Source organism: Drosophila albomicans, chromosome 3, assembly GCF_009650485.2.
Source record: "Drosophila albomicans strain 15112-1751.03 chromosome 3, ASM965048v2, whole genome shotgun sequence".
In the NCBI taxonomy this organism is placed as follows: Eukaryota; Metazoa; Arthropoda; class Insecta; order Diptera; family Drosophilidae; genus Drosophila; species Drosophila albomicans.
This window is the reverse complement of record NC_047629.2, coordinates 14492874-14504859: the sequence shown is the minus strand read 5'-3', so window position 1 is coordinate 14504859 and position 11986 is coordinate 14492874. Positions and strand designations below refer to the sequence as shown.

Below are 11986 nucleotides of genomic sequence, written 5' to 3'. Positions count from 1 at the left end.
AGTTCCCGTTCGGAGTCGAGTCCGATTGTGATTGCGATTGCGATTGAGGGCTGGCGCTGAGAGTTGCACTGAATTACATTGTTTAACTATTAACACTATGATCGATGATTCGCCTGACTATGAGGTGTTTCAATATCTTTAATTACGACTTTTACTCTATGAATTAGCTCATTTATTATAGCATAGATGGAAGTTCAATTTATTGAGTGCTTATAGGGGTTACAGAGTTGGTGAAATTTACATATTCTTTGAGTAACTTAAATGTTATCGATTAGCTAGTTCTACTTTGATGAAAATGTTTTAATATACGGTATAAATAGTAGAGAGTTATCCTCCTAATTTATAAATAAGATAAACAAACCATTTTATTGGACAATAAAGAGTCTATTTTTGTTTGAATCTTTTTAAATACTATCGTTAGTAAGGAAACTTGAGCTAAAGTTTTAAATTACTAAAAGCAATATTAGAAGTGCAACAATTCATATGCTTACTATCGATAGTACACACATAAAATTTCAATACAAATTATGCTCGAATTAAGCCTCCATTACTGTAAGGAATATGGGATCTCCTACAATTCCGTTGTTTACTATCGATAGTGTAACATTAACGATATTAAATGAGTAAAATCTCAAATTAGTAGAGTCTGTCAATAATATTTTCAGTAGAATTAAACCTTTTAATTACTATAAGCAATACATAATATAAGTTATATACTATCAATAGAACAGCATTCTATCGGAAATGTATGAATATTTTCAAAATATCAATGACTGACAACTATTTTTAGTATATTTTACCATTTAACTAATATAACACTCGAATGAACACTACTTCAATAGCAGTCCACTCCAGTAATGGTCACTATCTGCTTATCAAACTTAATACTATCGATAGTATCGATCAATTATAGAACGACTGCTGCTCTTTAATCGCACAAAGCATCGTTGAGCTCCACTTGAGCATAGGCACTTGGTTGCAGAGCATACGAAAGGACGTGTGTTGCCAGGCGCCATCTAAAATAGATATATATGTGTTCTCTCACAGCCGTACAGCCTCTTGTACAATCGCCTAAAGGAGGAGGCAGTGGGGGGCAATGTGAAGTATGTGGCACTTCAATTCCAATTCGACAGCAGCCAATTGCAAATCGCAGTTGAAACAGGAAAGAAGAAACAAGGCTCGGGGGTGCACTCCAGTTGGCAGTTTTTGTTTTTGAAGACGTTCGCGTCCGCTGCCGTCGCCGCCGCCAACTCATCCTCATTGCGGTCCTTGGTCCTGGCCCTCGTTGTGCTGCCGCTGCTGTTGTTGCTGCTGTCGTCGCCTGTTTCTGTTTCTGTCAGTTTGCCTTATCCACTTGGGACACGGAACAGCTGCATGCGAACGGGGCTCGCCTCCGGGGGCAGTGCATGCATTGTTTTTCTTCTTGTTGTTGCTGTGGAGCCCCCTTCACATATCCTGTGCAGAAATTGAAAAACTACTAGAGCAAACTTCAAGTGAGACGTGCTCCTGTGTGTGTCCTGTTCTCTTCAGTTCTGTCCAGTCCAGTCCAGCTGAATTGATCCGTGGCATGCTCTGATTGAAATTCTAAGCAACACTTCGCTTGCTTTTGCTTGCCCGCGGCACAAAAATCCATTGATGAGCGTTGTTGGCTCCTCTCGCATTACAACTAATTACAATTCAGACCAAATCGAATATGCGTACTACTCTGTAACGGCTTTCAGGAAGCGAGCATTTCGGCAAATTCATTTCATTTCATTTCAACGGCCATATGCCGCCGGATCGATAACAACGCGTTGCAGTTAGTTTTAATTATCGGCAGCATGAAAGGCTGATGACCAAAAAGATGCGCCGCGATAAGCGCAGAGCTAAGGAGGCTGGGCCGCCAAAGGACAACAACAACAATAATGAAATAACAAACAAATATTTACAGTGCGCACTCGCACTTAATTGCCCTGTGGTCGCTCAACCTACGAACCTTCCAAATGACCACAAGGTTACTTTGCCACGGCATATGGCGTTGAAACGTGAGCAGCTCACGTTGTGATGTTTGCTGCTGCTGCTATTGCTGATGATGATGATGATAGTCCTGAAGGTGGTGGTGGTGGTGGTGGTGGTGGTGTTGATGGTAATGCAGCAGTCCACGTGAGCTGCAAAAGCCAGCCGGTCGGCCGGTCGGTCGGTCATCTCTGAGATCAGCTGTTTGCCCTGCCAAAGTATCCCTTACAGCTGGCAGAGATACAAAGTGCAACCCCCAGGCTTGAAATTGCTCGACCACCACAGGGACTTTAATTATTTATTGGTTAAGCAGAGGTTATTATAAAGCATAGACGAATTAAATGCGAATCTGCGCAGCTGTTTTTATCAAATATGCAATTATTCGGCAATAAAAGAAAATTTTATTATTACGTTTATTGAGAAAAAGATTTGTTCAAAAGTTGATATACCTCAAATATTTTTATACCCGCTACCCATAGGGTAGAAGGGTATTATAACTTTGTGCCGGCAGGAAATGTATGTAACAGGTAGAAGGAGGCATCTCCGACCCTATAAAGTATATATATTCTTGATCAGCGTCAACAGCCGAGTCGATATAGCCATGTCCGTCTGTCCGTCTGTGTGTCTGTCCGTCTGTCCGTCCGTCCGTATGAAACACTGGATCTCAGAGACTATAAGAGATAGAGCTATAATTTTTTTTCGACAGCATTTGTTATATTTGCACGCAGATCAAGTTTGTTTCAAAGTTTTGCCACGCCCACTTCCGCCCCCGCAAATCAAAAAAATCGAATAACAAGCGTAATTTTAAAGCTAGAGTTGCGAATTTTGGTATATGCAATAATTACTGTAATAGTTATGATTGAAAATTTGGTTGCGATCAGATAAAAATTGTGGAAGTTATTAAAGAAATACTTTTGTATGGGCAAAAACTCCTACTTACTGGGGGTCTTAGTTGCTTTGGATGACAATCTGGTATATTGTGCCGTCTATGGTATATTTTGAATGTGGTACTATATCGATATACCACATATACCATTTGGTATATTTTTAGTATTTTTTTAGTATTTTCGGTATATTTTGAAAATGATACCGCAATATTTTGCCTTTATTTAAAATGGGTAGCGGGTATCTCACAGTCGAGCACACTCGACTGTAACTTTCTTACTTGTTTTAGTTTTTTTTTATATTATTTAATACTACATTTAATAGAGAAGAGAGTACTGGCTGCTGGGGCCTTCGACTCGAATATATTTTCTTATTTGTTTCTATTTTACTGTTTTCATCGCAGTCTACTTAAATTTGATATTGTATTATATTACATCAATAACTGCAATTATAGATAATTTAAAAAAAACACAAATGTACACATATTAATTATATTTTTACTTATAATAAACGAAAAACCTCGTGTTTTGAAAGAAAGCACATCTGCATTTGCAAGCACAATCTTTGTATGCGAGTACAAACGAGCGCGCGATATTTGATTGCCAACGCAAGCATTCGCTCATCGTGTCTATCACACACTAAAAGTATAACGGAAGACGTTGCTAAAATTCAAGACACCGAAAACGTAAAGCACAAAAGGATGCTAGTTGTGGTTGGTATAGCGGAAGAAGTTGCTACTAAACTCAAACATGTACAAGTTCATGTGCAAGTGCAAGCGAGTGCGCGATAGTCGATTGTCAAAACAAGCGTTGGCTGATCGTGTCTATCACATAGTAAAAGCAGAGCAGAAGATGTTTCCAGTGGTGAAGAGGGAATCTAGCGATAAACAGAGAAGGGTGCTAGTGCTAACAGAAGAAGCTGCGATTAATTAAGAGGAAGCAGTTGCTAGTTCATTGAAAGTATAACGGAAGACGTTGCTACAATAAAAGGAGATGCAAACGTTAAGCAGAAAAGCATGCTAGTTGGATTACGGATAGCAAATGAAGTTGATATTAAGCTTGAACAGTTGCAAGTTTGTTGAGGAGTACAAGCGAGTGAGAAATACTCAATTGCCAACGACAAGTGTTCGCTGATCGCTTCTAACACAAAGATCCAATGACGTATTAGAATAGGCATAAATCTGCATCTGCATAAGCAAAATGAAAAGAGATAGTGAAGAAGATCTGTACTGTACTTTGCACTTACACAGGCTTGAAAGTGTGTTGTGTGAGAATGTTTTATGATTGCTTGCGATTTTGAGGTGGAAATACAATTAGTTTAAAACTAAAAATCATTTAAAGAACAGTTAGATAACCTGTCACCAGTAAACATTAAAGTAAGAAAAAACCCTATTGTAATAAATTTTGTTATATTCAGTAAAGTCCCCTCAAATTTAGCCTACAATAATTTAATTTTGTAAATAAATTGCTCTGTAACGCGGTAACTCACCTCGCAGATGATCCCATGTTCTAGCTACAAATTGTCATGTTTAGTGCACGGTAAATTCTTGTGCTTGCCACCTAACACATATAATTTGTGTAGCCAAGGCATACCATAAGATTTAAGACTCTCTGCATATTAAAAGAGATATGTTTGCTTGCGGCACATTCAAAGCTTCAACGCTTTGGCCTTTCAACCGAATGCCATTATCACACATGCGACAAACATGACGCAATGTAGACGTTTACCCCACATGGGAGAAGAGGCAAGAGGGGGACTTACATTATTGTTTGGAGTTGAGAGCTCCACGTTTTGAGATGGGTTGGGGTTGTGGATGTGGATTGTCCTTGTGCTGTTTGTTTGCATTTTATTTACATGCGACGTAAGTAATTTTTATATTTACACAATAAATGTGGCGGCCTAATTGAGTTAGAGGCGTTTCGTGTGTGTAAATACGTACTCAAGTGACAAGAATTCTTAAACAACAAATTCACCCACACACACTCACACACTCGTTGCCACTCCCTTTATTTGTTTTGTTTATTCAGAGCAAAAGTCGCAAAAGGCAAAGAGAAAATAATCTCTAACAAAAATAAAATAAAATATTTGTATAAACCAACAATGAGAGTCAGCTAAGAAATATTCATGTACTGCATCGGAAACTCGACAATCGCTTAAGCTGATTATATTTAATGGAAATCTAAGCTGGATAAAAGAAATATCAGCCAAAAAGGTGGAAAACGTGCGGAAAATTCAACTACAAACTTTTCTATTATACTAAGGATTTAAGCTGTCTTCGACTTCACTTTAAAGTTCAATTCGAGCAAAGAGATTATCGATTGAAATAAGGCGAACTTATGATAATAGAGTAGTCACCTTTGTGAAAGTATAAAATATATATGAATAAATTGAAATATTTATATAAATTAACATCTTTTCTCATCTTTCGAGAATATTTGTTATATGCGAAGGAATAGTTAAACAGGCAATCTGGTATATTGCTAAATCTAATACTTTAGCAATATACCAAATATAATTGTTGGCATAGTTTTAGTTTTTTCGCGGTATATTAATTTGGTACATTTTTATAATTAATATCGGACTGACTTGCTTTTATTCATATTCTCACAGTCGAGAGTGCTGCCTGATAAATGGTTGTTAACAAAATTGTTAATTGATTAAGAAAATTGAATACTAAAGAAACTCAACTAATGAGTTTTTTAGTTTAAAAATATATACCCTATTCTCGAACACACAATTAGTTAAAAATATTAGAGCAGACCACATCGAATCGACAAACTGTGACTGATGCAAGTGGATATGGAACGCCAACAACTGGATTCAGTTCGACTTGCTGCACTTGCGATGAAGCAACTTGAGAGCAGTTTGGCAGTGCGATTGCTGTTCCACGCGGTGGTCAGTGGACAACTGGGCTATGCCGTGTACTACGACTACAATTATGCCCAGTTGCCGTGGCTGGCGATAGTGTTGCGTCTGGTGCCGCCAATCGGTGGCAAGTTCAACTATCTGACATTTCTCACGGCTGCGTTGCATACTTTCTACTATCTGCTGGCCTTGATCAGTGATCTGTATCCTGTGCAAGGACTGCGACAGCTGCGCGACTTCTTGCTGGCAACTTTTGTGGTACCATTGGCCTTGACGGTGAGCGTGACCTTCTGGCTGCTGTTGGCTACCAATTGCGAGGCAATCTATCCGGCATTTCTGAACGAGATGTATCCCTGGTGGCTGACTCTAACGCTGCACGCACTCATCGTCTGCTACGCTGCCCTGGAAATCCACCTAGAGCCACATTGTTATCCACAGCGCTGGAAAGGATTCAGCGCACTTGCTGCTGGCTTGGTCAGCTATTTGGTGTGGATGCATTTGGTTTACTTCTGGACTGGAGTTTGGATCTATCCATTTCTAGGCGGACTCTTTGAGCCGTTCCGTTGGTTTTTCTTTGGCCTGATCGTGAGCTCGGCCTTTGTCTATTATTGGCTGGGCGAGCGACTCAACTGTATGCTTTGGGCGCAATGCGAATGGCGTAATAAAGCAATTTCCGGGCCACACTGTGTTGGATGAAAATGCAGTTCGATATGTGTGTGTGTTTCCCTTTGGCCGGGCGAGCAATAAAATTTATTTCAAATGAAAAACCCCCGCTGAGTTTCTCACCAGGTAGCGAGAGCAATTTGCATAGCCAAGAGCCAAGTCAACGGAAATTGAAGGCAATAATAATGACAATTGACTTGTCAAAATGTTGCGAGTGCGAATGTAAAAAAACGAACGTAAGAAACGCCAGAACGGAAGAATGATATAAAAAAAAAACAAAGTGGAAGAAAACGAAGCGAATCCAAGGGTTGGCCTCCAGCAGCGTCGCTGCTACAGTTCGTCAGGGTTTGGCATGAAGTTTCCTTTGCGGTTGCCGAAGCGTGGAATTAACTCAAATCGATTCGTTGCACTCGACAAGGGGACATCGACTTTAACATCGACACTCGGCGCTCGTTAGGGTTACGACGAGTGCACGTTGAATCCACTCAAACGTATTCGGCATGAACTTGACCATCACAAGTTGATCCTAACTCTGCATTGTTTTCACGCAGTTCCGGTTGATAAGCTAAAGACAGTGAGCTGGGTCTGAAGGAAAATGCCTTGGCTCTACTTTACATATGATTTAAGGTTATCTGCAGAGAACATCAGGAAATCGGCTTACAAAGGATTTGCACAAATTTCATAGTTTGCTAGTTTCAAAATATCTCAACGATAAATTTTCTTAAGAATTCGTAAATGTTGAAAATGCTAGGCATAAAAAACATTTCCTTAAAAAAAACACATAACATGCTGTCTGTTAAAATATTAAAATTAATTCCTAGAAAATCAACCAATAACCAAACAGATAAGATAAAGTATTGTTCACTTATAAGAGAATTTCTTTAAACTGAAAGTTACTTCAAAAGTTTTTATAACAATTATACAATTACGAAATAAAATACTTGTAGAATTGGGTTCCAAGAATTGTTAAATAATTCAGAAAATATTAACTTAAAAACAGAATAAGAGAGATTAAAACTCAAGTAAGAGAGCTACAGGCGAGAGTGTTCGAATGTAAGATACTCGCTTCTCATTTTCATTTAATATTCTGCAAAAATAATTCAATACTTTAAGACTTTATTTGGTATGTCGATATAGTTTGTTGCTGTACAGAATTATTTCGTAAATAACTTCTACAAAATTTATAATATCCTTTTTCCCTATGGGTAGCGGATATAAAGAGTGTTTAAAACTATATTTTAATATATTTTTCAATTCGCAAATTGCACAAAGCAACTAAAGTATTAAAGATATTGCAAGAAGCAATTTAGTTTTCATATAAGAAATAAAAGTATTTCAATGAACAATTTACACAGCTCCTAATATATAATCCATGAATACAAATTTAAGACTATTTAAACTATGCTTATTAACTATTCACAATAGAGTTTGTAAGCACAAAAATCTACGCAGTTTGAACAACAAAACATTGTCTATCGAAGTGTTGCATTGGCAAAGAACAAACGAATATTGCAGAGCACAAGTTCGAATTGCCGCAAGTTAGAGCGATGATAAGCAAGGAGAAATCAATTAGTTACACACAGCTGGAGTTGCTTGAAGACGTTATGAGCGAGCCGACGAGGCCAAAGAAACTTGACCATGACACAAATACTTACCTTTCCCCTTAGCCACAACAATGAAATGCGATGCTCAAAGGCATTTCGCTATGGAATTATAATCGGGCCGATTGTCTTTGAAGATAGCACAGCGAGTGGTAACTGTTTCGAAAGTGATAAATGAAATTGTTTTAGTGGCTTGAACAACCCTCTGAGCGAAAGAGACCGATCCTGTAATACAGTTGAAGCCAATTGATTAATCTAAGCGAATGCATTTCCCATGTACGAATTATGGAACCCTTTCTTTTGATTCGAAATTTCGAATACATAAATCATGGTCAGGCCAGCTGTTTAGGGTCACGTGGCGAAAAATATTCAGCTGGTTTTGCGAATAGCACGAAATGGGAATAACAGCTGGAGAGTACAGAATGCTGTGTGTATTTGTGTGTGCGTCATTCAATCCTTTTTGCGGGATTTCCACGGAAAACTGAGAATGCAGATTCTGCTGTGGACGCACACGCGGCGGCACTTGTGCTAAAAATATTTTTTCAATATTGTGTGTATGGAACAGCTGAAATGCATTCACAAATAAATGCGGCTAGACAGAGCAATAGAAATAGAGGAATAGAGCAATATAGAGAGAAAAGATTTAGGCATGCGCCTGCCTTGAATATTATTGTTTATGTGAAGGCCCGGAACACATTACCGGAAACGTGTTTCAGATGTCAGAGAGGAAGTGCTGCGAGCAGACTGTGAATGGGATACAGCAAGGACTGCAGAGGATCGCACTCAGGTACTAAGCATGCAAATGATCCTTGCATTGAGTCAATTGAGTCATATGGAGTCAGCAGCAGCAGCAGCAGCAGGAGCTGCTCAAACGAATGTCAGCTGTCGATTTCCGATCCCCGCGGGCAGAGTTTGAATTGTTTCGCTGCCACGCACGATTGATTCAATTGACGGCGTTCTTCTTTTACATGTTAGATGCAACCACATATCATCATCATCATCATCATCGTCATCACCATCATTATCATCCAAACTGCTGATAGCTTTCGTTGGAAATTTTTGTGCAAATATTTTGCCACAGTGGGAATCGCCTTTTGTCCTTGTTGCCCGCCACACAAATTGTCAATTTGTCACCCGCGTGTGAAATGCAACTCCCCGAAAACAGCAAACAGCCAACAGCAGACAGAGACAGTCAGAGATAGATAGAGATAGAGAGAAAGAGACACCGAGGACATTGAAACAGTTACAACTATCTTCCATCCATTGTTGCGGAAAATTGTTTATTTATGGCTCTCACAATGCAATTTCACGTTTAATTGCCCGCGTCTGTTAACCGAACCGATTTTTCCATATAACATACAACACCACAGCACACAACTCTCGAGCTCTCACACAAATGCTGGCTCATTGTGTTTCATTTGCTTTTGCTTTTGCCAAACTCATTCAGGTAATGCAGCAACTTTTTATTATCTCCCCGATAAGTGTTGTCATTCCCCGATGTCTGCTTGCTTTTTGCAGTCCCCCATTTCGGCATTTGTTCAATTTAATTGTAAAATCCATTTCGAGTTGAAACTTTAATAATTAAGGCATTTATTTCAAATGTAATGTGTAAGCAGAGCGGAGAATTCTCTAACTCTTTGCTTAAATATACTCGTACAATTTTTTAAGCTTCTAATATATTAGAGTATTAATAAATACATTAAAGAAACATTCAATATAGTATGCTTAATTAGAAAATATTCTATGTAAAGGTAATTTTCTGACAAAAATATCAGCTGCGACACATATTAAAATGAAAGGATATATACAAAAAGATTTTGTTTTAGTTTAAAGAATAATGAATCTTCTAGCTCTTGATTGACACTTTATTTAGAATTAGGAATGATTTTGGAATCATTTTAATGTTTTAAGATAGTTGCAAAAATTTACAAATTCGAAAAGAAGTTAATTTTAAAAAGAGAATGTGTACAAAAAATATATATTAATCAAATAAATTTAATTTTTAATATAGCCTGTTCGTTTAGCAGGCAGTAAAATATTAACTTTTAACTTTTTTGATATTCTGTAAAGTGCACTTAAATATTTACAAGTTTAATTACAATTTAAATTATTTTTCGTTTAATGCAATATTTTACTAGAACCGAAAATTCTTTCACTAGCTCTCTGAGCAACGTGAAACTTGCCAATTTGTGTTTAACTGCGTACATTTGCATTTAACTAGATTTAATATGCATGGCAATGCATTGCATTTTAAGGCAAGAAAGTTTCTAGATTTGAGTTTAATAGACTATCAGATGCCCTGCAATCGTTGCTAATCGGTTTTACTTATTCGACAGACATATTGGCTGCAGATTTGCAAAGTTTGGTGGACTTTGAGTTTCGGCATCTGTTTGCTGCTTATTGAGTTGCCTCGAAGGCAGTCTTATCGCGCCGCTTGTTGCAAGTTGAACGCATTCTGGCTCGTTGTCGTCGCATTGTAAATGACACCTTCTTCCCGTTGCCGTTCCCCCGCCTCCTCATCGCTTCCTCTTGACGTTTCCGTCGTGCCCCATGTTGCATTGTCTTCTGTCAGCATTGATTAAACTTTCTGTCTGCGCTTGTCTCGCACGGCGTCGCTTTATGCCGCGACTCCCCGCATCACGCTTCCCGCTTCCCGTTCCCCTCTCTCATTCAGTTGCATGCGTGAAATTTCGCCCATGTTGCACAAATTGATGTTGCATGCCGCTGACGTTGTTGCTGTTGTTGTTGGAGCTGCCACTGCCACTGCCATGCCACGCCACTTGGCAGCAACGACTTGGCTTTTGTTGTGCTCTCTTGCAACGCTGGTGGCATGTTCGCGAAAAGTCATGCGATTTCCTCAGACGTGCGCAATTAAGGAGGGGGAAAGACGCAAAACGAAGGATGAGACGACGACGACGACCCCTGACAAGACCCCTGACAAGCGCAGCCAAGTTTTGCTTTGGGGAGAAAACTTGTTTGCGCGCTGCGTTTTTCCTTCTCTTTTTTTTTTTTTTTGAGTTTTCAGCATTCAGCTTTCTGTTTGCAGCTTTTCAACTAAAGTATTCCACTGCGGGCGCACACTATTAACCCAATTAATGACTAAAGTTTAGCAGCTCCGATTAGAATCAGCTGAAACATGTTCGGTACAAAGCGTTGCGACAACAACAGCAACAGCAACAACAACGACAACGGCAACAACATCACCATCGACACAACAACAGCTAAACAATTTCACAACTTCTCCCCCCTTTCTCTACTCTTCTGCCTTGACAATACGAAACACAACCCCTTGCAATGCCACAACATCAACAGATTCATTGTTCTTAAGGTTTACACACAGGAATGTCCCAACGAAATTCCTCAAAAATGTCCCCCTCTCTCACCCCTTCCCCTTTCCATTCCCCTTCCCATCCTGTTTTGTTCCTACTTTTGACTTCTTTTGTTACGCTAGAAGCGCTCATTATTTTGGTATTTGTTGTTGTGCTCTTTTACAATTTTCGCAATGCGAGTGGCATTACTTTTAAAGACTTATATGGGCCGTAAGCAAGCGTAGCATTTCCCAACTTGCAAATGTAATTGAGTATCATATCTTAAGTACTTTGCTCCGAGTAACTTTCAAGGCAGTTCAAGGGGTGGCGGCAATGGAATCGTTGATGGAAACACAAATGAGAACAACTGTGCCATTATCATGCTATAATCTACTTTTCATAGGAAACAACAAACAATGTCTTTAATATTCAATTTTCATTTTGTTTTTTCAAAATACCTAAAAACCTAAAATACTACGTTTTTATTAAATTCCTCTAATGCTTTAAACATTTTCCCTCATCTAATACACACGTTTTACTATTAATATAATATTATTTTATAATAATGAAGTATAACAAAAAGAATTCTGAAATTGTAATATAATCTTTAATGTTGCAAATTAAAGTATTATATTATAATATTATGGGCAACTCGCAAGCCGATCAGAA

General features: G+C 38.6%; 1 protein-coding gene across 1 annotated transcript; it reads left to right on the top strand.

Moving 5' to 3' along the window:
* Positions 1–5695: 5695 nt before the first annotated feature.
* LOC117569074 (androgen-induced gene 1 protein) lies at positions 5696–6511 on the top strand. The gene has a single exon (XM_034250088.2). It carries the CDS (start codon positions 5725–5727, stop codon positions 6439–6441), a length of 717 nt encoding a protein of 238 aa, XP_034105979.1. The 5' UTR covers positions 5696–5724; the 3' UTR covers positions 6442–6511.
* Positions 6512–11986: the final 5475 nt, after the last annotated feature.

Coding starts and splice junctions, on each gene's coding strand:
- LOC117569074 (XM_034250088.2), top strand. CDS start 5,725: ATGAAGCAACTTGAGAGCAGTTTGGCAGTGCGATTGCTGTTCCACGCG.